Source organism: Acomys russatus, chromosome 29, assembly GCF_903995435.1.
Source record: "Acomys russatus chromosome 29, mAcoRus1.1, whole genome shotgun sequence".
Taxonomy (NCBI): domain Eukaryota; kingdom Metazoa; phylum Chordata; class Mammalia; order Rodentia; family Muridae; genus Acomys; species Acomys russatus.
Window position 1 is genome coordinate 9280933 of NC_067165.1, and position 24787 is coordinate 9305719.

The window sequence follows — 24787 nt, forward strand, 5'->3', positions numbered from 1 at the left end:
CCATAGTTTGAGCAAGAGCCCTGGGTCCAGATCTGCCTATCATAATGTTCTACTTGTAGGTTTCTAGGACCCTCTGGACCCTTCTATTTCCCTATTCTCCCTTGCTTCTCTCACCTAGAGTCCCAATAGGAAGTCTTCCCCTCTGTCCCATTTTCCTGGTAAGTGACAGCTTTCATGGGACGTGCCTCTTGGGCTAGTATCCAGATATAAGTGGGTATATACCACTTGAGTCTTTCTGCTTCTGGGTTAACTCACTTATTATGATCATTTCTATTTCAATCCATTTGTCCACAAATTTTGGGAATTTCTTGTTTTTAATAGCTGAGTAGTATTCCATAGTGTAAATGCACCACAGTTTCTTTATCCATCCTACTGATGGACACTTAGGCTGTTTCCAGGTTCTGGCTATTATGAATAAGGCTGCTATGAACATGGTTGAACAAATGTTCTTGTTGTGTGCTGGAGCATCTTCTGGGTATATTCCAAGGAGTGGAATAGCTGAGTCTTGAGGAAGCCTTATTCCCAGTTTTCTGAGATAGCACCAGATAGATTTCCAAAGTGGTTGTACTAGTTTGCATTTCCACCAACAGGGAAGGAGTGTTCCTCTCTTTCCACATGTTCACCAGCATTTGGTGTCTCTTGATTTTTGATCTTAGCCATTCCGATGGGCATTAGATGGAATCTCAGAGTTGTTTTGATTTTCATTTCCCTGATGACTAAGGAGTTTGAGCATTTCTTTAAGTGTTTCTCAGCCATTCAATATCCCTCTGTTGAGAATTCTCTGTTTAGGTCTAAGCCCCACTTCTCAATTGAGTTATTTTGTTTGGTTCTGTTTAATTTCTTGAGTTCTTTATATATTTTGGAAATTAGGCCTTTCTCAGATGTAGGGTTAGTGAAGATTATTTCCCATTCTGTAGGCTGTCGCTTTGTTCTGTTGACAGTGTCTCCTGCCTTATAGAAGTTTCTCATCCTCATGAGGTTCCATTTATTAATGGTTGACATTAAGGCTTGGGCTGTGGGTGTTCTGTTCAGGAAGTTGTCTCCTGTGCCAATGTGTTCCAGGCTCTTCCCCACTTTTTCTTCTAAGTGATTTAGTGTCTCTGGTTTTATGTTGAGGTCTTTAATCTACTTGGACTTAAGTTTTGTGCATGGTGACTAATATGGATCCAATTGCATTTTTTTTTACACAAGGACATCCAGTTAGACCAGCACAATTTGATCAATATTATATCCTTTTTCCGTTGAATAGATTTGGCTTCTTTCTCAAAAATCAAGTGACCATATGTGTGTGGTTTCATTTCTGGGATTTTGATTTGATTCCATTGAACAACCAGCCTATTGCTGTGCCAGTACCATGCTGTTTTAATTACTGTTGCTTTATAGTACAGCTTGAGATCTGTATGGAGATTCCTCCTGAGGATTTTTTTATTGTACAAGATTGCTTTAGCTATTCTGGGTTGGTTTTTACATATGAAGTTAACAATTAAACTTTCAATGTCCTTAAAAAATTGTGTCGGTATTTTGATAGGGATTCCATTGAATGTGTAAGTTGCTTTTGGTAAGATGGCCATTTTTACTGTGTTAATTCTCCCGATCCATGAGCAAGGAAGATCATTCCATCTTCTCATGTCATCTTCAATCTCTTTCTTCAGAGTTTTGAAATTTTTTTCAAAGAAGTACTTTACTATCTTGGTTAGAGTAATTCCTAAATATTTTATATTGCTTGTGGCTAAAATGAAGGGTGTAGTTTTCCTAATTTTTTCCTCTGCATGATTGTAATTTGTATATAGGATGGCTACTGACTTTTTTGAGTTAATTTTGTATCCAGCCAATTTGCTGAAGGTGTTTATCAGCTGAAGGAGTTCTCTGGTGGAATTTTAGGGGTTACTTACATACATCATCATATCATCTACAAATAGGGATAATTTGACTTCTTCCTTTCCCATTTGGATCCCCTTGATCTCCTTTTGTTGTCTTATTGCTCTGGCTAGAACTTCGAGTACTATATTGAAGAGATATGGAGAGAGTGGGCAGCCTTGCCTTGTTCCCAATTTTAGAGGAATTTTCTTGTGTATCCCACCATTTAATTTGATTTTGGCTATTGGATTGCTGTATATAGCCTTTATTATGTTGAGGTATGTGCTTTGTATTCCTGATCTCTCCAAAACTTTAAACATGAATGGGTGTTGGATTTTATCAAATGCTTTCTCTGCATCCAAAGAGATGATCATGTGGTTTTTTTTATTTTCAGTTTGTTTATATGGTGGATTACATTGATGGATTTCTGTATGTTAAAACATCCTTGCATGCCTGGAATGAAGCCTTCCTGGTCATGGTGAATGATATCTTTGATGTGTTCTTGTATTCATTTTGTGAGTATTTTATGGTGTATTTTCACATCAATGTTCATAAGTGAAATTTGTCTGAAATTCTCTTTTTTTGTTGAGTCTTTTTGAGATTTAGGTATCAATGTGACTATGGCCTCATAGAATGATTTTGGTAATGTTCCGTCCATTTCTATCTTTTGGAGTACCTTGAAGAGTATGAGTATTAGCACATCCTTGAATGTCTGGTAGAATTCTGCAGTAAAACCATCTGGCCCTGGGCTTTTTTTGGTTGAGAGACTATCAATGCTTGCTTCTATTTCTATAGGGGAAATGGGACTGTTTAGCTTATTTATCTGTTCTTCACTCAATTGTGGTGAGTGGAATTGATCAAGAAAATCATTCATTTCCCTTAGATTTTCAAATTTTGTGGCATATATGCCTTCGAAGTAGGATCCTATGATTCTTTGTATTTCTTCAGTGTCTGTTGTTATGTCTCCTTTTTCATTTCTGATCTTGTTGATTTGCATACTGTCTCTCTGCCTTTTAGTTAGTTTGGCTACTGGCTTGTCTATCTTGTTGATTTTCTCAAAGAACCAGCTCTTGGTTTTGTTGATTCTTTGGACTGTTTTCTTAGTTTCTAATTTGTTAATTTCAGCCCTGAGTTTGTTTATTTCCAGACATCTACTCCTCTTGGGTGTTGCTGCTTCTTTTTTTCCTACGGCTTCCAGCTGTGTTAAGTTGCTTATGTGGGATGTTTCCAATTTCTTTATAAAGGCACTTAGTACTATGAACTTTCCTCTTATCACTGCTTTCAATGTATTCCACAAATTTGGGTATGTTGTTCCTTCATTTTCATTGAATTTTGCAAGTCTTCAATTTCTTTCTTTATTTCTTCTCTGATCTAAGTATCATTAAGTGGAGAGTTTTTTAGTTTCCATGTATGTGTAGGCTTTTTGTTATTTTGGTTGTTGTTGAATTGCAGCCTAACACCATGGTGATCTGATAGGATACAAGGTATTACTTCAATCCTGTTGTATCTGTTGAGGCTTGCTTTGTGACCAACCACGTGATCAGTTTTGGAGAAGGATCCATGGGGTACAGAGAAGGGGATATATTCCTTTTTGTTTGGGTAAAAGGTTCTGTAGATATGTGTTAGATCCATTTGATTCATGGCATTGGTTAATGATGTTATTTATCTGCTTAGTTTCTGTTTCAATGACCTATCCTTCAGTAAGAGTGGGGTGTTGAAGTATCCCATTATTCTTGTGTGGGGATCAATGTGTTGTTTATGCTTTGTTAATCGATCTTTTACAAATGTGAGTGCCCTTGTATTGGGAGCATAGATGTTCAGAATTGTGATGTCATCTTGGTTGACTTTACCCTTGATGAGTATGAAGTGTCCTTCCTCATCCCTTTTGACTAATTTTGGTTGAAAGTCTATTTTATTAGATATTAAAATGGCTACACCATCTTGTTTCTTGTGACCATTTGCTTGGTATATTTTTCCCAGCCTTTTACCCTGAGGCAATGTCTGTCTTTATGTGTAAGATGTGTTTCTTGAATGCAGAAGAATTTTGGGTCTTGTTTATGCATCTATTCAGTTAGTCTGTGTCTTTTTATTGGAGAATTGAGACCACTGAAGTTGAGAGATATTAATAACCAGTGACTATTAAGAGTCTTAATTTTGATGTTGGTTCCAGTAAAGTATTTGTGTGCTTGTGGGTTATTTTTGATGGTGTAGTTATCTACTTCCTGTGTAGTTTTGGTTGTATCTTGTCCCTTTGGGGGAGTTTCCCTTCTAGTACCTTCTGTAAAGCTGGATTTGTGGATAGGTACTGTTCGAACTTGTTTTTGTAATGGAATATTTTGTTTTCTCCATCAATTGTTATTGATAGTTTTGCTGGATCAGGTAGTCTTGACTGCCATCTATAATCTCATAGGGCTTGCAGGATCTCTGTCCAGGACTTTCTGGCTTTTATGGTCTCTGCTGAGAAGTCAGATGTAGTTTTGATAGGTTTGCCATTAAATGTTATTTGTCCCTTTTCCCTTGCAGCCATTAATACTTTTTCTTTGTTCTGCATATTTTATGTTTTGATTATTATGTGACAGGAAGTTTTTCTTTTGTGGTCTATTCTATTTGGTGTTCTGTAGGCCTCTTATATGTTTATAGGCATCTGTCTTTTTACATTGGGAAATTTTTCTTCTATGCTTTTGTTGAGAATATTTTCTGGGCCTTGAAATCTGGCATCTTCTCTTTCTTCAATGCCTATTATCCTCAGATTTCTTCTTTTCATGTGTCCTTGATTTCTTTGATGTTTTGTGTTAGGATTTTTCCAGATTTAGCATTTTCTTTAATGGTTGCTTCAAGATCTATGATTGTGTCTTCTAGACCTGAGATTTGTTCCTCCATCTCTTGGATTCTGTTAGACAGGTTCACCTCTGTTTTGCTTCCTCTCTGAGCTCTCACATTCCTGTTTTTCTTCTCTGTGTGTGTTTATCATTGAATCCATTTTCATCTCCTGGTCTTGAACTATTTTATTGATTTTTTTTTTCATCTGATTGTATATTCCTGTATTTCTTCCATTGCCTCTTTATAGGCCTTCAGAACTTGAACAGTTTTATTGATTTCCTTCATATGGTTGTTTGTATTTTCCTGAAATTTTCCAGTGCCTCTCTATATGCCTCTTTTATGTCTTCCACCTGTTTGGCTGCGTCATCCCGGATTTGATTATTAATTTTATTTGTTTCCTACATTATCATCCTCATTACTAAGGTTTGGGGTCATTTTGTTGTATTTCCATTGTGTTTGAGTTCTCTAGGTTGTTTTCTTTTGGATAGGTGGGATCTGGAGATGGGATAGTGTTTTGGTATTTTTTGCGTATGGTTTTATGTTGTCCTTTAGTCATCTCTGTTTTTGGGAGGTAGCTTCCAGAGTTGGGTGGATGGAGTCTGAGGATAGATTAACCCATTTTCTCATGATTTCCCTAGTCCGGAAGCTCTCATGCTTCACTGGTCTTCATGGCAGGAGGCCAGCCCTGTAGTTTTGGTCTCTCCCAGCCAGTGATCCCTAGATCCCCTGTACTGTGGTTCCTGTAATTTTCCTGGGTCTCAGAATGTGCGCTGCATGAGGCCAAATTGTCCATAGCCTTCTGGGTCCCCTTGTGGCACTGGAGCTCTCCAGGGACTGAAGCAGAGCAGGCATGTAGGGCCTGATGGCCACTCTACTCCCTGTCTACCCCAAGATTTCTCTAGTCCTGGAGCTCTGATGCTCCACTGGTCTGTGGGTTCCAGTAGCATTTTGGGACCCAGACTACTTATAGAGTCCAGGTTAGTGTCATAGGGCCCAAACTGTACACACACTGAGTCCAGTTAGCGTCTATAGACCCAACCTGTGCATTGAGTCCAGTTCATGTCTCTGGACCCAAATGGGTCTCAGGGCCTAATCCACACACTTAGTCCAGTTAGCGCTGAGTCCAACCAGAGTCTCAGGCCCAAATCACATGCTGAGCTCAGCTAGGGTCTCAGGGCACGGACAGTGCGCTTAGTTCAGCCAGGGACTCTGGGCCCCAAAGAATGCGCCGAGCTCTCAGCTAGGTTCTCTAGGCCCAAACCACCCACCAAGCTCAGCCAGGGACTGTGGGCTCAAAGTGCGTGTCAAATTCAGCTAGGTACTCTGGGTGCAAGCTTCGTATGCCATCTCCGAGCCCAAACTGCATGTGAAGCTCAGCTAGAGTCTCAGGACCCAAACTACGAGCCAAGCTCAGCTAGAGTCAGGGGCCGAAATGCGTGCGAGTTCTGTTTGGGTCTCAGGGCACAAGCCCCTGCCGAGCTGAACTTGGGTCACGGGGTCCAAATCTTGCAGAGTCCCCTCTCCTGCAGCAATTCCCACCAGTCACCATGCCAATCACCTCTGCCAGACGATTCCTAGCTGCTGCCACTGCCACTACGGTCTGAGAACATCCTCTCTCCTCCTGTGTTCAGGGGTACACAGGTTTTCCGTATTTTGATCTTTTCGAACTGTGGAGTATTCCTGCTGTAGTTGGGTGGAGAGCTTGGTGTTTCTGGTTAAGAATTCCATGCAATTCCCTGAATCATTTACTGGAGCTTCAAAACACAATCCATGCTGTTTGCTTCCATCTTGGAGTCCCTCGATTGTATTATTCTTATCACCAATTTCTAACTTTTTGAAAATGTGGGAAGCATTTCTTAATTAAAATTTTTTCATATGTTCACTTTACATCCTGATTGTAGCCCCTCCCTCCTCACCTTTTAACCCCTCCCTCCTTACCTTATAGCCTCTCCTTCCCTCCCCTAGTCCTCAGAAAGGAGAGCCCTCCTCCCTAACATCTGACCTCAGCCTATCAAGTCTTATATAAACTGTCTGTATCTTCTTCCTCTGTGGCCTGGCAAGGACGCCCTGCTAGGGGAAGTGATGAACTTGTGGGGCCAGAAACCATGTTAGAAGTAGCCTGTACTTCACATATTATGGGACTCCCAAGGAGACTGTGCTGCCTATCCACTACATATAAGCAGAGGACCACCATGCATGGTCCTTGGTTGGTGCATCAGTCTCTGCAGCACCTCCCTCCTCTGCCCAGATTTATTGACTCCATTGGTCTCCCATGAGAATATTAGGGGACATGGACTCCTGCAGCAAAGTTGTGGGCCTTTATATAAAAGCAACCTGAAGAATAAGTCCTAATTCCACTATTTACAAGCATGAGTATTTTTTAATGGATGAAGGAAATATATGTGGATCTTCTTACTTTTAATTTTCACACTATGTAAAAGTAAGTTGAAATATACTTTTGTCTAAGAATGCAAAAGCTAAGTAATATAAAATATTTAAAATAATTGAGAAATTTTCCAATCACATAATAAGATGTTAATAATTCATAAACATTACACTTACTTTCCACCTTTTTATTTCAGCTTTGTGTGTTTGTATCATTTATTTATTAGCTTTCTCCTATTAGTGATAATTTAGTTCCTGCATCTACAATAAAGAGTCCAGGTTCACTGGAAATAGATTTGACACTTGAAATTTGGAAAGAAAAAAGGAGACTATGCCTTGTGAAGTTCAAAGGCCATTTGTCCCCATGATTGACTTTCTTAAATCAGATAGTAGCCAAAGCCTTGGGAAAAGTAATTGAACAGACAACCAGCAGGTCTAAGCTATTAATAATGGAGCACCCTTGGACATTCTTGATGACTTAATGTAATGACAGAATCGAGGTCTAATTTTTTAAGATTTGATTTAATTTTTTGGCATATACATTTATATTATTACACGTAAATAAAAAAACAACATACAGCAAGAAGAACCACGAAACAATCAGGAATTATTACATTCAAGGTGTTTTTGGCTAATAGTATTTGGTAACCTTGCAGAAAACATCTTTCCTACCTTGGTGAGTCTAAAATTCTAAATGCAGATCAAAATCTATCATATCTCATCTCTATTAACTTAAAACATCTATCTTACCTAGACCTAAAAACACCTTAACCCCCTAAACAAGCTTAATTGTAAGACTAAACTATCTTGTCTTCAACCCCATCAGAGACTTGAGAAGAAGTAAAACTTAATTATCTGAGTGTAGGTTAACGGCTTCCAAAATGAAAATGATGACAGGGACATTTTGCTGCCTGAACAGTCACCCAAAACTCTCTATCATGTTGGAGAATCATCTTCAGCCTTCTGGCCCAATATATGTGACAGATATATTTGTGAGGCAGGAGCTATGGAGCATTTGCTAACTCTGTCTTGGCAGTGTTTGGCCTTTGATTCTGCCTGTATCCAAGCTTGCCCATTTTTAGGCAGAATTCTGTCTGTGGTAGAAATGGGGACTTTTGCCCAGTGAATTGTTTTCTACATTTGAGCCATCTCCATACAGAGTTATAAAATTACTGGACTTGGGGTGAACAACTGAGTCTTTGAGGGGACAAGCAAACAGAAGTTATTCCTGAGAAATTACTTCATGGAATAAAGTCATTTATGATAGTTTCAAATACAAGGACAGAAGAAGTCATCTTGAGTTTTTTAATAAAACAAAGTTTTGAAAGCTTAAAATTTGTTATCATATTTCTTTTTCCCCTGTATTTAAAAAACTTATTGCCGGGCGTGGTGGTGCATGCCTTTAATCCCAGCACTTGGGAGGCAGAGGCAGGTGGATCGCTGTGAGTTCAAGGCCAGCCTGGTCTACAAAGCTAGTCCAGGGCAGCCAAGGCTAACACAGAGAGACCTTGTCTCGAAAAACAGAAACAAACAAACAAACAAAACTTATTATGGCTATATTACCTTAGAACCTTAATAAGTAAACTCCTCAAGGGTAAAAATCTTGGCTATCTTAACTATTTTATCCCCCAGATTCAAATATAAGTTATATCATCTACTAGTTGTATGACTTTGAGCAAGTTAAGTAGTCCTCAGACACTTAATTTTCATTATAATTATGGCAGAATATGTAAGATCTTTTATGTAAAATCTATATAACACCTGATATGTAAATAATTGTTGAATAATGTATCCCATGAATATTTTTATGTTTTCTCTTTTTCACTGCAAGTATAATGAAAGGCTAGGCAATGTAATCTTTCAGAACCTTTTTATTTCCTTAATCTATTCTAGTTGCCTCAAGTATCATGGGATAGGCCAGTGATATTGGATGTATTTCAGTCCATTTCATCTTTCTTTTATACTCTTTGTGTCCCCTTATAAAACAAAGATATATAAAACACTCTACTCCACTCCACTCTATTATATTCTAGTCCACTCCATTGCCCTTTTGTAAGGGTAAAATGTCAAAAGGAGAAGACTTTCTCAAGCACCTATGGTTATACAATGCATTATGAGATTAGGGCTGAGCCTATAGGAGAGAGCAACCCTGAGGAGTTACAGAAGAGGACATGTGTCTCTAAATCTAGTCAAAGAGGTTCCAAATAATTGTAGAATATTTTTGATGAAATCTTGTGCTGAGTGTCTGTTTTACCCTAATGGTATTATTTATTTTCAGGCAAAATCTAGGTTGTTCTAGAGAATGAAGGAAAATAATTGGTAGCTAAAGTTTATATAGAATCCTATATTGTCTAATGAGAGTCCAAACACTGTACATACATTAACTCCTTTTACTGCCCACTAGAACCCTACTAGGTAGTAGGTATAATTATGACCATTTATCAACATGAGAATCATCATCAACTCACAATACAAGGTCAAAAAACCCTAAAATGTTAGTGTTAAAAAATGAATATCAGTCTTTCAGAGCTCCAAAACTAATTAAGTGGAAGTCAATTGTAGTAATTAATTCCAAAATAATAATATATGTAAGTTTACAGACTTACCCTGGCACAAACAAGTTACAATCTGCGATCACTGCTGCATTGTGGGGTACTAGTCTGTGTGGCTTCCTTTATCCTTGCTTATGATTTTTCTGTCATAATTATCAAAAAGTGGTGAGATGCATAGCAAAGGCTTCTGATAAATTTCTGTTTCTATTACAGAGGGTCATTTTCAACATTGTTAACTTCAGTAAAACCAAGAGTCTTTATAGAGATGGGATGGCACCAATGGTTAAATCTACCAGCAGACCGAAATGGTAAGTGACTCATGTGATACAATCACTTCTGATCAGAAAATTTTGTTATTGCTCAAGTTTACCTTTTGCCTAGCTGGGGCACAATTTCATTATAGCTGAGGACTATGAATCAGAGGAGTTTCTACATGGCTATTATCTGGTCCTCTTTCATGTTTGGAACTTGGTTGCTTAGTAGAACCAACATTTGGTTATGAGAGGAGTATGATGTTTGCTAAAATTCGTGTCTGGTTTAATGTATAATTTTTCTTTGGAAATATACTTAAAATTAGACCTACAACACTCCTCTTCCTTTGGTCTGCTTTAAATATAGATGATGTGTAGTAGCCTAGGGAGACATTGGAAACTATAGTTTGGCTCACCGTGTAATCTGTGGGCCGTATGCATCCCAGACTAGCTGTAAATGCAGCCAAAATCATTTGTAGATGACAATATCATGTCACAGAATGGTTGGGAATTTTGGATGTGTATCTGTTCTTCTTTCCTTCCCTCCTTCCTTTTTTCTATTTTTGTATGTTTTGGTTGTGTTGTATGTAGAAATTGTATATTTATGGATTTTAAGAGTTTTATTTGTCCCATTGTTGTGCCATGAAGGGCAGGAATTATGTAAGGTTGCTTATTGATTGTAATGATGATACTACTAGTAATAATAATAACTACACTATTTGTTCAAACATTTTACCTTTGTAGTTAATATTTCCATACTTTTCTGAGAAATACTTTAAGAATAACAAAATTCAGATGAAAATTAAGTATTTTCTCAAACTCATAAAAGCTAAGGGGACAACCTAGTTTTTTATATATTGCCTCACAGGGCCTTCAAACGGCTTCATCCTAGCCGCCATCTATTTATGCATTAGCCAAACATTTGTTGAGACAAAATGAATATTTAAAAGACAGAAACCAAGTATTAGTCATCTGTCACCCAGTAGGTGTTAAGTAAATGCTATGGAGACTGAGCTAAGTTCCTTATGAGAATTTATATGTGATGCACCTGGCACTTGCTAAGTACTCAGTAAAAGTCATCTATTATTAATAATATGTAAAATGCTATACAAATTCAAGGAATTGTTAATATTATTCTAGCTTTGATCCCTGTTCAAATTTTAATGACTAGTGAGAAGATAGTCTCCAAATGTCTGTATTTATAGAAAACTAGCATTTCATAAATATTGAATTGTGCTTTTATCTACAAATGGTGCTTGGCAATTTCCTATGAATGCTAGCTTGAGAAGCTCAAGTTTATAAAAATGCAGGCATTTGATAACAATTATAAAAGCTGCTCGTTAAATGGAAAAATATCTCTCTGGCCATGTTTTTTATATTAGTACATTAAATCAATTAAACAGCTGCACTTTTGACCTCTTTCTGTCAATTCTGTATGGGCAAAGAGCAAGAGTTCACTGTGAGTCTCTTAGTCCAGCCCAAGAAGACAATAATGAAGGCATTTGTGTCAATGGATACTTCAAGCTGGGAAAATTAAATCACTATGTATCTCTTCATAGGGGCTTTAGAGGTACATCATACAGTTTTCCAAGTTCTGTGTTAATCTTATGCAACAACAGTAATTGCATCTACCTTTCCTTTCTAAGTGTTAGTTATGGAAGCTCTAGTTCTCTCTCTTTCTCAATCTATTTCTCTCTCTCTCTTTCTGCGTGTGTGTGTGTGTGCGTGTGTGTGTGTGTGCGCGCACGCGAGTGTCTCCTTCCCCTTTCTTCTCTCTTCCCCACATTTCTCACACCTCCCATCTCTCAAATCTTACAGCTAAAATTGTTTCATTTTGGTACCTGCTCCATATCTTGTCACTTAAGCGTGCTCTCTCTCTCTCTCTCTCTCTCTCTCTCTCTCTCTCTCTCTCTCTCTCTCTCTCTCTCTCTCTCTCTCTCTCTCTCTCTCTCTCTCTCCCTCATTCTCTCTCTCTCTCTCTCTCTCAAAGATTTTGAAATATTAACTAGTCATTGTATTTGTATTATAATACCTTAAGATTAAGTTAGTGCCCATATCCAATGCTGGCAGGCCTTAGCAACAGCAATCATTCATCTTCAGCCATTGAGTTGTTCTAGTCTGAAATAGGCTGGAATTTCAGAACTGACAATTTTGCAGGTTCCAAGGTAATTTGGCACAATATAATTTAGAAAACTAACATGTTTATCTAATTTCTCTTTTGGTGCCTAGACCTTGAATATACAGCCTCTCAAATTGTTTTAATTTCCTTTTCCCTCAATCTAGATATTTATGTATTTACTTCTCAGGATTTTATTGAGCACTGTAATATTCTGTGCTGTTTTAAATGTTGGGGTGCAGAATGAACATGAGTATACGAAGGAAACTTTCATAGGATCATTATTAAAGAATCTCCATAGGCCCTCACCTTTATCTAAGTGCCAATATTTTACATTGAACATTCTTTCTGTTCTACTTGCTGTTCTTTCCCTAGAGTGTTCCCTCTGTCAGTTACCTAGACCACACTCCACCTCCCAGGAGCTATTATCTCCAATTTCCCAGTGGCCATGAACATTTGCCTGTCAAAATATTAGATTTTACTGATTTTAAGGGACTTATCACAATGCAGGCTTCCAGACAGATTAATTCAAGCCTGGCAAGTACCTTGCAGATTGTCATATTAAAATATCTTCTTCATTGCTTGCTTAATTCTACTTCTCCAGTACTAAGACATGAATAATAATTAACATTTTTTTTCTTGTGGGATTTTAATGCTTTTGGTAATATCAAATAGATTTTGAGTTTTGGAGAAACTCTTACCTCAGATAGATGTTAAGGTTTTATATTATCTGTACTTTCATCTACAGAAATATTGAAGAATGGCATGTTTTCACTTTTCAGAGTAAAACATTCTTGATGTGTCTCATAAGGATCTATAAGTAATTCCAAGACCTTTGGATTTTAGAATGAACCTGGAAGTCTGTTAGTTATAGAAAGCAAATGATCAAAAGACACATCTGAGATCTCATTATGCAAATATAGGACCACTTGGTGCTTTCTTGTTTTAAGGAGATAAAGCAGAAATATCTAGCAGCAAATGGCAAGGCTATAGGAAAATCTCTGGCTGTTTTAGTGCAGTATAATTAATTCTGCTTATACACTAGCCCTCTTAATGACTCTGATTAGAGTCTATTGCGCTAAGATTTTTAAATCACAACTCATGAATATTTCGTAATGGTGCCAAAAGTTAGTTTATTACATGTGAACACAGCTTGAATCCTGCATCTAGACAGCTGAGATCTGTATCTTTGCATATAGAGAAATTGAAAGTAGGAAAATTTACACAAGTAGTAAGTAGTGACACCAACCAGAAGCTCATGACCTCATATGTATTTTTCCAACCATGTTCAGTGCATGGGGATGGTGGGAGAAGGGAAAACAAGAAGCAGAGAGAACTGTGTTGTGGCATGGTTTCCTCTGATTGCATTCTCCAATACAATAGACTAAGAGGATAGGAATGAACTTTAAAAGTAATGTCTGCTTAACATTTATTGTTGGTATGCTTTGTGCTAGATCCTGGGGTGATAAATCTGAACCTGATCTGATTTTGGTTTTGTTTTTGAATTGCTTGTAGGTACACTATTAGAAAAAATTAAGAAGTTCATAAAGAATGCTGTAGGATTATGGAAAAGAAACAAAGGTTGTTAATAGGGAGGGCCATAGAGAGTAATTGGGATACTCTGTAGATGAGGTGGTATTTCAAGTAGATATTAATGTATGTGACATGAACAAAATGAAATTGGGCTACAAAATGAATAAGTAGCAATGTACCATCCTCAGTACACTTTAATAGTATTTATAAACAACAACAATAATGATGATGATGATGATGATGATGATAATAATTTGGTTATGAAGTAGTTATTATAAAAATAATATGAAATGGATGTTTAATTACCATTTGAAGTCTAAAATATCTTAGTATTCAAACAAAATTTCAAACTCCCTATCTCTTTACCCTTTACTTTCCTAACACTGAGTTTTGTGAACATTATTCTTCCCTCCTTCCTCCAGTCCTTCCATCTATCAATAACTGCTTACTACTAGTTAGGATAGTCCAGGAACTGCCTGAAGCACTGAAGCACAGGATTCAATGGATGTAATATAATGTATATAGTCTGTCATACTGAAGACTAAGCCTCTAATTCTAATGAAATATTTTTACTAGTGTAGTTAGGAGATCGAGTATGCTGTGGAAACTGTTCAGTGTTCTGTATAACATTTAAGGCTTAATTGAGGAACAACAAGATGGTTTAGCAGGCTAAAGCATTTCCCACAGGAGCCCAGGGGCCTGAGTTTAATCCCAGGAACTCAGATAAAGTAGAAGGAGAAAACCATTTCCCAGTTCTTCACAGTTATTTCTGTCCCTCAAACACACATCATGGCATGCATGTGCTCCCATGTAATATATATCCTCTCTCACTACTCACTGATAAGTAAATAAATATTTTAAAAGTCTTAATCTACTATAAGAATAATGATAGTCTCTTAGGAAGTGTCATTTATTCTGAGAGTTAAAATATGATTAGTAGGTGGAGACATATATGAAGTAATGTATTAAAGCCTTAAAATAAAAGACAACATTACCTTTGGTGCACAAAACCAACATGAAGAAAATGTGAAAGCATGAGGAGACACTACTTGGAGAATTATGTAGGCTCTGCAAAGGCACGCTAAGGGGCTGTAATCAAGTCTACTGGCAGAGGATAGACATATGGGAAGTCAGTGGACACAAATCACAATGTGATTGTCATTTTAGAAGAACTGACACTCCCGAGGAAAGAATATACTGTGGATGAACAAGATGAAAGATGCTGGTAACAGTGCCTTGGCAGATGCCAGAAGAAGGCTTGAGATGCTTTGGAGCTGGAATGTTTGTGGGATGACCAGCTTGTTGTGTAGGTACTGGGGTTAGAACTCGAGTCTTTATGAGAGTGCAACTAGTGTTCTTAACCACTGAACTATTCTCCAGCCTTACGACTTATGATGTTATACCCTTAGTTCTAGGCATTTATATTTCTCATATTATGAGAAGTTATAACATTACACAGATTTCAGCTTTGTTAAATCAATTTATATAATATCTTCTAAACTAAAAACTATAGAGTTAGAAAATATAAGCTCTTGATACATACACTCAAAAAATGTCTTTCAAATGTTGGAAGTACTGTCAACTCACAGCCCTATATCCAGCAAGAACATTCTGTAAGAATTAAGAAGAAATAAAGATATTCAACATGAAAGAATCTGTCTATTATCATCAGTATTCTTAAAAAAAATGATTTAAATAGGGTTTTGGTGCAGAAAGGCTAAAGAAGGACCCTTCAAATATCACGAGAAAACAAAAGAATGAGAACATTCACAAAAGCATTAGAGTTTTTTTTTTTTTTTTTTTTTTTTTTTTTTTTTCTGTGTTTTCAAATACATTTGATGTGGAAACAAAAAAAAATGATGTCATTATCTGACACAATTCTTGCTATATGATAGAGGACAGTTAACACAGTTATACATGTAAAGTGTTCCTATACCTTATACAACTAGCAAGTGGAATACCAGCACACTGATGCTGTCAGCAAGGCAACGCTGCTGAGAGTGAACGTAAATTGAGCTAGGTTTGATCTCCAACTTGTAATACCAAGAAGTGGTGGAAACTGTAAGTACTGCCATGGGGGACAAATTCTTCAGACTTGAGGGCATGCTTTTTCTCATTTCCCTTTCGTTTCTGGCCATAAGGTGAAGAACTCTGCTCTGTTCCTTGCTCTTGGCATTGTCTTCCAGAATTCCCACTAGTGGCTCAGAAGCAAAGAACACACCTGATAAAAGACTGAGACCATCAAATCCATGAGCTAAAGTTTAACTTTTTATGACCTTATCTCCATTCTCCTGTAGAAGTCAGACTAATACAAACAAATTGATAGGGAGAAGGGGACAGAAACCACACTGATGTAGCCTCTGAACGACCTTTGTGCTGAGGCACTGTTTATATACTTTGGTTCTCACTGAGGGTACATGAGAAAGAAAGATACAGACCTATGTACATAAACTGTGCTGATGTCATTTTCCTAGTTTTCCTGTTTAGCTGTGCATGGGAGGGAAAAAGACTGTGTGGTCTTGTAGGAGAACTGAGTGATGACCTACCTGTACTGCTGTGTAAATTTATGAGAATCAGTGTTGTCCCAAGAAATTTTTAGAGCTGAGATTATTTCAGCTAATCAACATTTTTTTTTCAGAAAATTTCCCACAGAATATTTGAACTGACAAAACCACAGAAGGACCTGAGATTCCTAGAAATTAATTAGATAGAAAGACCCCCTTTTAAAGCCATAAGTCTAATAGAAAGAGCATTTCAATAACAAACATTTCATTTCCCAGAAATGATGTGACTTGAGGAAAGAGACATGTAAGTAGAAACGGGGTCACTATGGGGTGCAGGGGAGTGTGTAGAAACAGAGCCAAGGTCTGCATTCTATCCAGGGCCTTACTGGTCCAGCATGAAGTTGCCCAACCACTCTGCACTGCTGTTTGCTTCTGCACACAGAGCACAGCGAGGCTATCTACCACAGATGAATCTTACTCTGAATACAGGGGGCTTCTTACATAGGGCAAGGATGAAATGCAAGGAAGGTGTAGGCCATCATTTCCAGTTTCTATCAGAGTGATCTGAGCCAACATTTGTCACTGTAGTTCTAGGAAGCAGCAAAGTAAGAGACTATCACCTCCAGTATGCAATTAAGAGGAAAAAAGCTCAGAAAAGTGTTTCAGTTACTGTGAGGGCAGAAGCAGGACTATGTTATGTCTCTCTGACTCTTAGCCATGTAGTTTGTTTTATTTCCTCCTAATCTGTAGGATCACTGTCATGAGTTTTCAGTCTGAGAAACATGCACAGACCTAATTGCATCTTTCCACAATGTCAGATTTATTGAATAATGTAAATTTACAAACTGTCGCAGTGTGATTGGCTATAATTTGTGAAGTAATACTGTTTTCAAGTAATGATGTGGCCACTGTCAGTCACTGCTTTGTTTGGCATCAAATCCTAACACTAATTTTCAGCTATTGCACTTCACAAAATGATTTAAGTTATAGAATAGCATTGAGTGTGATAAAGAGAGTACATGTTTCAGAGTGGATGAGTGATATTCCATTATATACGCATAACATATTTTATTTATTTGTTAGCTATAAGTATGAATGATGTTGGTAGGCGCTTATGTGTATATAAGTGATCATATGGCATATATTATCATTTATCTTGCATGTACAATTGTGCTATGCTGCATGGCAAGCTTGTTTCTTTGAGAAAACATTCTATTATTTTTTCCAAGTGGCTACAACATTTTATATTTTCACCAATTCTAAATCTCCTTTTGATTCTTATATTTTGTCCCCATGTTTGTGTATGTGTGTTTGTATGTGTGTGTATATGAGATAGGCAGACAGACACAGAAATAGACAGACAGACAGAGATAGAGAGACACAAGGAGAAGGAGTCAAGAAACTTATGTAAAGGGTATGAATTTTGTGCATGCATGTGTGTATATATGTGGAATTATGAATAACTATGAAATCATATAATTTTGTATGCCTATACACATGTGCCTTTTTCACATTTCAATACAAGTACTTCAGTCTCCATTCTTCAAGAGTGTCTTGCTAGCCAGTACAGTCTGAGACATATCTTACTTATTTGGTAAGCCCATAGTCAACCCCCAAATCTGGAAGCTACCAAGTAGGGACTGCTGAGCAGACTTGGGGTCTCCTGTCTTGAGAAGGGATGTTTGTCACAAGGGAAAATGGTCTGGGATCAGTCAGTCTTGGAGTTCAGATTGCAGAGAGTCCATAAACACAGTTTTATAGAGGACTTGGAAGGAGATGAACTTCTTCCTAGTTATTCCTTTTGTTTACCTGCCCTCTTTTTTGAACCAATTTCTGAAACTATCTTCTACCACTCATTTGTTGATCAACCCATAGGGTTTTCCTGAGCCTCTGTTTCCTCAGTTATAAAACTGAGATAATAACATCTTTCATAGTTTAACAGTAAGAGTTAAAGCTGTATGACTTACCAACAACCTTACAACTTTAAAAATTGCTGTCTTGGTCTGGAGACAGCGTTCCAGCCTTGAAGGCATGAGCTCAATGGTAAAGTGCTAACACAGCCTGCCTGAAGCCATGCTCCAATCCCCAGCACTGAACATAAAACCTTGCATTAATTCTAGCGTTTCATGCTTGTCCATGAAAGTTTGCTGCTATTGTCATTTTAACCTAGTCCCAGAATCTTTAATTTGAGAAAGGAACTTCATGACGTTGCATGGGTCATAAAAAGTATTGTTTGTTCTTTGGGATGTGATCTACTATATCAGAAACAGTAAAATTATTTCACTTGAACTGTAATATGCTTTGCTTTACTGCAGGAAGAGGGGAAAAGCACCAAAATAGAAACTAAGCTCATCAAATAGCACATTGTTAAACCCTAATAATTTAAAGAAATAACTGAAATAGATATGATTATCTCCCACTCACTCTACAAGAAGAAAAGAAACAATTAAAATACATGTGTTAGTAAGAGTATTATTTTATTTCAATATTTTCAAGTTATTTACTCCAATTTCATAATGAATAGAATTACTTAGTGCAACTGAAACCACAAGATAGAATTCTAAAAGAGTAAATTGTGAATGATAATGACAACTCTCTCTTGTTCAGAGTGGAGGGTAGATTTTCCTGACAAAAACAAAGAAGATGTGGTGCTGAGTGAAGCAACAGTGATAAAGTCCCCAGAGGATATAGATTTTACAAGTTACTCTTTCCAAACTGGATAGTATAAAAAGATTCTTTCTACACCTCTTCTTAGGATGGTGTGTGGGTGTATGTAGAAGGTGGTAGGAGCGCAGGAGAAGGAAGGAAGAGGATAGCATCTTTGGAGTTCTTACTACACAGCATCATATTTCAGATCTTGAAGGCATCTTAAAGAGCACGTGGTCCAATGTTTCAACGAACAAATGCTAAACATTGGAAAGGGAAAGTTGTTTATTAAGAAACACAGAGCAGGGTGGACTTAACCTTGTCTGAAATGTAGGTCTCCACTCAGCCAAAGCCATCCTTAACAGACTCACTACAAGAGTAGCTTCCGTACTGCCTGAAGGAGACCTGCAGACAGACAGACATGGGTGTGAACGCTAGTGCTATGACCTGAAACCCATGTGCAAGGTCTTGACAAGGTTTTCAGAGTCTTTATCCCTCAATCCGCCTGTGCATGAAAGATGATTATACTTAGTTGTTGCACTTGTTGTGCATTATGAAGGCTAATTGATAATGGGTGAAGTAGTCTCTGTCCAGCAATCAACATCTTCCTTTTCTATCCACCTGATTTTAATTCAGGCCTTACCTTTACCATACCCAATCCTGGTGAGAATCCCATCTCTCATCTTTCGCTAGCCTATGTCTTTGCAAGCCTGGTGCTGTGGGAGCCAGCCCTAGTCAAGGCTGTGCCAGAGCTGGTTGGCTACTCACGTTATCCTCTTAAGCCCATTTGTATCCCAGTAGAAATGAAGCAGCCTTCTTAGGTCGGGACCCAAACACTGCCAAGGCCATCTCTGAATTTGATCAAGGAAACCAGGTGATTTTTCTCATCAGAATTATACAGATGATTTATCTTCACCAACCATGTCCTCCACCCCACTTTTCTGGCTATTCTGAAGATAACAGTTGCTGTGAAAATATGTCTAGAACCTGAGCAGTTCTTACTCTGTTTACCACCAGCTGTTTCTTTTTAGAAGAGGCCATGTTCAAGTAGTTTTACTATGCTGGGATGGCAGTGTTTTAGCTGGCTGTATTCTGTCTTTCTTCTCTTGTTACTTTCTGGTGTTCCTTTGTACTTGTTCCCTATATTTAGCATAAAGTTAATGAAGGCAGAAGATTTTGATATGGACAGGCATTTAACAAGTCATAGTATTTGATTTATAGACTGTATGAGTGCAATTGTAACATTCCTAGATTATTGTATAGTCAGATTGCTAAGGAAGAAATAGTGCAGTGGTTCTTAACCTTCTGAAAACTATGACGCTTTAATACAGTTCTTCATGTTGTGGTGACCCAACTATAAATTTATTTTCATTGCTGCTTCACAATTGTAATTTTGGTACTGTCATAAATCACAATGTAATATCAGATATGCAGATGATCTAAGGTAACCCCTGCATACGGGTCATTAGATCTCAGAGGTGTCACAACCCACAGCTTAAGAATTTCTGGAATAGAGGGAGACCATTCTGAGTAGTCTATTAGGGAAAGAATCACTGAAAAGATGACATTTGAGTTGAGTCTTAGAGAATGAGTAAAAAGCTATGAACAGAGAAAGTTTGAGAAATGGGGTGTAGGCAAAAAGAAGGGCATTGCAAGGCTGGAGAAAGCATAATGTACTCAGTAAGTATGAGCAATTTGTGCCTACTTCAATGCTATGTGCCAGGGATCAGAAGATAAGTGGAACATGAATTCACTTAGAAAAAATATTGTTGACTGTGTCTCTAGTTAGAGATAATCTTGTCTTCTTTATATACTTGGAGACCTGGAAACACAGTAGATGCTCTGGCAATGTTGTAGAACTAATCTAGGTCAGTGATGTCTGTCTCTTGTGTTACGATAAAGGCTTCCTAAAGGGGACCCTGCTTTTATCTCTGTATCACTATAGTCTACTCTCTGTAACTGCTTGCATGATCCTTTCAATACAAAACAGGTCATTCTGTGCCTCTGCTGTCCTCACAACTTCCTACTTTTCTCCTTGTTCAGATTTCCAGCTGTATCAATCTCTATAATGTCCCTCAAACATATCAGATATACTTCTGTGTTTGGGTTATTACTATGGCTTCTTCTTTCCCTAGTGAGCTCAGATCAGGTATTCACACAGCCAACTCTATCCTCTTCTATGACCATGCTGAGAATTCTCTGTAATGGTGTGTACCCTATTTGTCATGTGGAAAATATTAGAGCATCCCTTCTCCAGAACTCCTGGTCATCCATAGTGTCTATTCTCTTTTCTACTTTTTGTTCCCTGCCCTTATACATTATAATCAACTTATTACTTACATTTTAAATTTGTTTCTTGTCTATTTTCTACTATAATATAAGCTCCATGATTATAGGATCTTTGCTTACTGACAGATTCCAAGAACAGTGCCTGGTATAATAACTTTTCATTAAATACTTACTGTGTGACTTCAATACATATTTTCTGATAACCTCTTCTACCTCCTCTGTGCTAGACAGTTTATCCATGTAAAGTCTAATGATAGTATTCCTTTTCAGGCTAAGGTGTATGCCCTTCAGATTCTAATACAGGTTGTGTGCAAACAGCCACTCAGGAAGGTGCTTTCATTATGAAGGAAAGAAATGTCTCTTTGGGTGTGTGACTCCTCATATTCCTCTTTTAGTGTTTAAGTCGTAGGGTGCAGGGAGGTGTAAGGGGCAGTCAATCCTCTACATAGACTGCAAAAAATATGAAATGAGGATTTCAAGAGGTCATCATACTAAAGGTAACCTTGGCTGAAGGTTGGGGCAAGAATACTGAAGATGTGACTGTTAGGTTAAAAGTCAAGGCCTCCAACAAAATCAGTGGTTATAGCATGAGATTAGAATTGAATTAAATTTTGGTAAGGTGTTTAACTTTTGTGAACATTTCATCATTCTGTAATTTGCCGTCTCCCAAAGACACGTATTTTAAAGGTTTGATCTTTAGTGTGGCTCTACTGCAAGATAGAACCTATGAGAGATGGGACCTTTTATATGTTCCTTAGGTGATTGGTAACATGCCTCTGAAGGAGACTGAGCTTGTCTCTGCCTGGCTATGCGGAAGGTGGTTTTATCCTATATGTGCTCCTACAGTGCTTTGCCACAGCACCAAAGCGATGAAGCCAATAAATCATGAGAGCATTCACAAAAATGATAAGCCCCAAATACCTTGCTTTGTAAGATGACTGTCTCACATATTGTACTATAGTGACAGCAAGCCAAATAACATACCATGTAACTTATATATTTCCATTGATTAAGATGCTTTGTGACATCAAATTTTTCGTAATAAACAATCTAAGAAGTCAACATATTTGATACATAATTTTTTTCATTTTATGGTGCAAGGTGCTTTCCGTAGTAAGGTTTAGTTACACCAATCTGTGATCTATTTGGATGAATCAGTTTTTACTTTGAGAAAGGAAAACACATAACTAGAAATCACAGATGTACCAAAGAAGGTATACTCTGGCAGAAGAATGAAGTATGGGATTTTCAAATAGCTGGGAAGTTAGTTAAGACATTGTTGTAGCAACTCATGTGGAAAAAGTAGGGTTTTGAACCAGATGTGGCAGAAGGGATAGCAAGTAGGAAATAGACTTACTCATCTTACCTACATCTAGATTTTGGCTGCCTACTCAATATCAGGGGAAACACAGATTTATTCATGGTTATCTACACATAGATTTTGGTTGTCTACCACATATCTAGCACTATTACACATTCAGAAGATAAAGTTGTGAGGAAAAAGAGGTGTTTGCCAATATAAAATGGATAAAATGGCAGACAGAGCAAATACTATTTATATAACTCTTTCCCACATTGTAAACTTACAAAATGTCTTGAGTACTACTGATAAACCCTAAAAGTCAAATGCTAAGGTCTGATGACTAAGGTGATGATATTAGAGGTTGGCTTTTAGAGAGGGTGATAAGGTTATGATGAGGCCATCATGAATGGAATTAATGTTATTATTAAAGAACTCCTAAGAAGCTGCCACGAGCTGAGCCCTCCACCATCTGGAGATATATGAAGCACGTGGCATCAATGAGCTAGAAAAAGACCCTTCACATGACTCTGAATGTGTCAACACCTTGATTTTTGGCCTTCCCAGCTTCCAAAGTATGGAGCAAATAAATTTCTGTTGTTACAAGATCCTATAAAGGGGATTTTATTCTTGTATGTTGAATAGGCTAAGAAGCTATAAATGATGTGTTCATGTTTCAAAGGCAGAAATTTCTATTTAAGGACAGACTCAGTGATAAAAGAAAAATGACAAAATGTTTAAGACTATTGTGGTTGTCATTGTGTCTGTGTGCTCACATGCATCCATGCGTGTGTTTGTAAGTGTACATTCATGTACATGTGGAGGCCAGAGTTCCACCTTGATTATTGCTCCAAAGAATGCCATCCAACTTGTTTTTGAGACTGAATTGCTCACTGGGACCTGGAGCTCACCAATTAGACTGTCCAGCTGACAAGGGACCTTGAAGGATCCTCCTGAATCTGCGTCCCCACCTAGCATTACAAGCATGCATCAACACAGTGAGTGTTCCATGTGGGAACCAGAGTTGAACTCAGGTCTTAATGCTTGAGTAACAAGCACTTTACTTACAGAGACAAGAGCCCCCAGCCCCAGTTACTGTAGCGTGCTTTTGGAACCCTAGCAGAAGATGGATCTCTTTATAGAGACAAGGTAAAATAATACACAATGCTAAAGGGGATGCAGCTTTAAAATGAGGCAAGGGTATGACGTGTCCATTACTTGGCTCTATAAATCTAGATATCAGGAGGAAATATTATGGAAAGGTACAGAGATTTACTGTTATTAGAATGCATAATGGTTCAGGCCACCTCCATGTTGTTACTTCTTCTGCCTTCCATAGCAGCTCCAACAGACATAATTATAGATCACACTATTAAGTATTCAATATAGTTTGTAAAAGATAAAAGTGGTTTTGTATAATTTCCTAATAATGATATCTTTGTGCACCTTAATCCCTTTATTATAAACATGTATTCAAGTTAAGTTCTATAAGCACTTGGGTTTGTCAAGTTTTAATACTTTGCATTTGATCTCACTATATATTAAGGCTAGATTGTGATTATATTGAATATGTTTGGCATCCATAGATTGCTTTTACTTATTCTTTATTTGCCTGAAGAATTTTCAAAACTAAAGCATAAGGACTCTATTAACCCTGGAACTGGATTTCACTTCTAGCTCTCCTTAATTCCCAACGAAGGCAAATGTACTAACTTTTCTGAGCTTTGACTTCCTTGTTTCTAAACTACAGTCAAGGTCATCCTGGGAATTCAAAAGAGAATATAACAGTAACAATGCCCACAAGAAAATCCTCCACATAGAGCAGAGCATTATGATAGCATCCAGTGAATCTGGTCCTTGGGATGGGGAGAACATCTACACTGACAGTTTCCTGGATGCCTCCCAGACACTGACTCTGGATTGGTTGACAGCAAGCTAAATGAATTTCTATACCTGAAGTTCTTTCCACACAGTCTACCACAGAACTGTGCTTGTGTTATTTAAATTGTACAACAGACAAACTGAGTCTGGGTGGTGTTAAGTATCATCTTGACCTAATCTAAACTCATCTGGGAAATGGCTACTGGGAATGCCTGTGAGGGGCTATCTTGAAAGTCCTAATTGATAAGGGAAGAGCCATCTTAATTGTGGGGAGGGCCATTTTATGGGCTTGGAATCTTGGGCTGAATAAAATGAAGAAAGGCACTAGTATGCATTAATTTTTTTCTCTCTCTCCACTTCTCAACTCTGGATGCAATATGGCCAGAAGTCAGAAGCTTCCTGGATATTTCTGCAGTTATAGGCTGAACCTTGGAGTATAAGCCATAGTAAACTCTTTCTTGCTTAAGTTGCTTTGGTCATATTATTTTATCACAAAAATAGAAAGTGAAACTAACACAGAGTATTAAGTTGCAGAGCCCGGTAGGACTTTTTTGTGATCCGGCCTCATGTTTGACATCTCAACCTTCTGCACTCCAAGTTCTTTCCATTGCTTTCCAGTCCTTGTGATGGCTGAAATTCCTTAAAAGTATACA

General features: G+C 37.7%; 1 protein-coding gene across 1 annotated transcript in view; it reads left to right on the forward strand.

Annotated features, from left to right (window-relative positions):
• Positions 1–24787, forward strand: part of Agbl4 (AGBL carboxypeptidase 4) — a 1177749-nt gene that overhangs the window by 483885 nt on the left and 669077 nt on the right. Inside the window, exon 4 of the mRNA XM_051171890.1 lies at positions 9828–9922. Within this exon, the coding sequence (XP_051027847.1) occupies positions 9828–9922 (95 nt within the window). The remainder of the gene's footprint in view (positions 1–9827; positions 9923–24787) is intronic.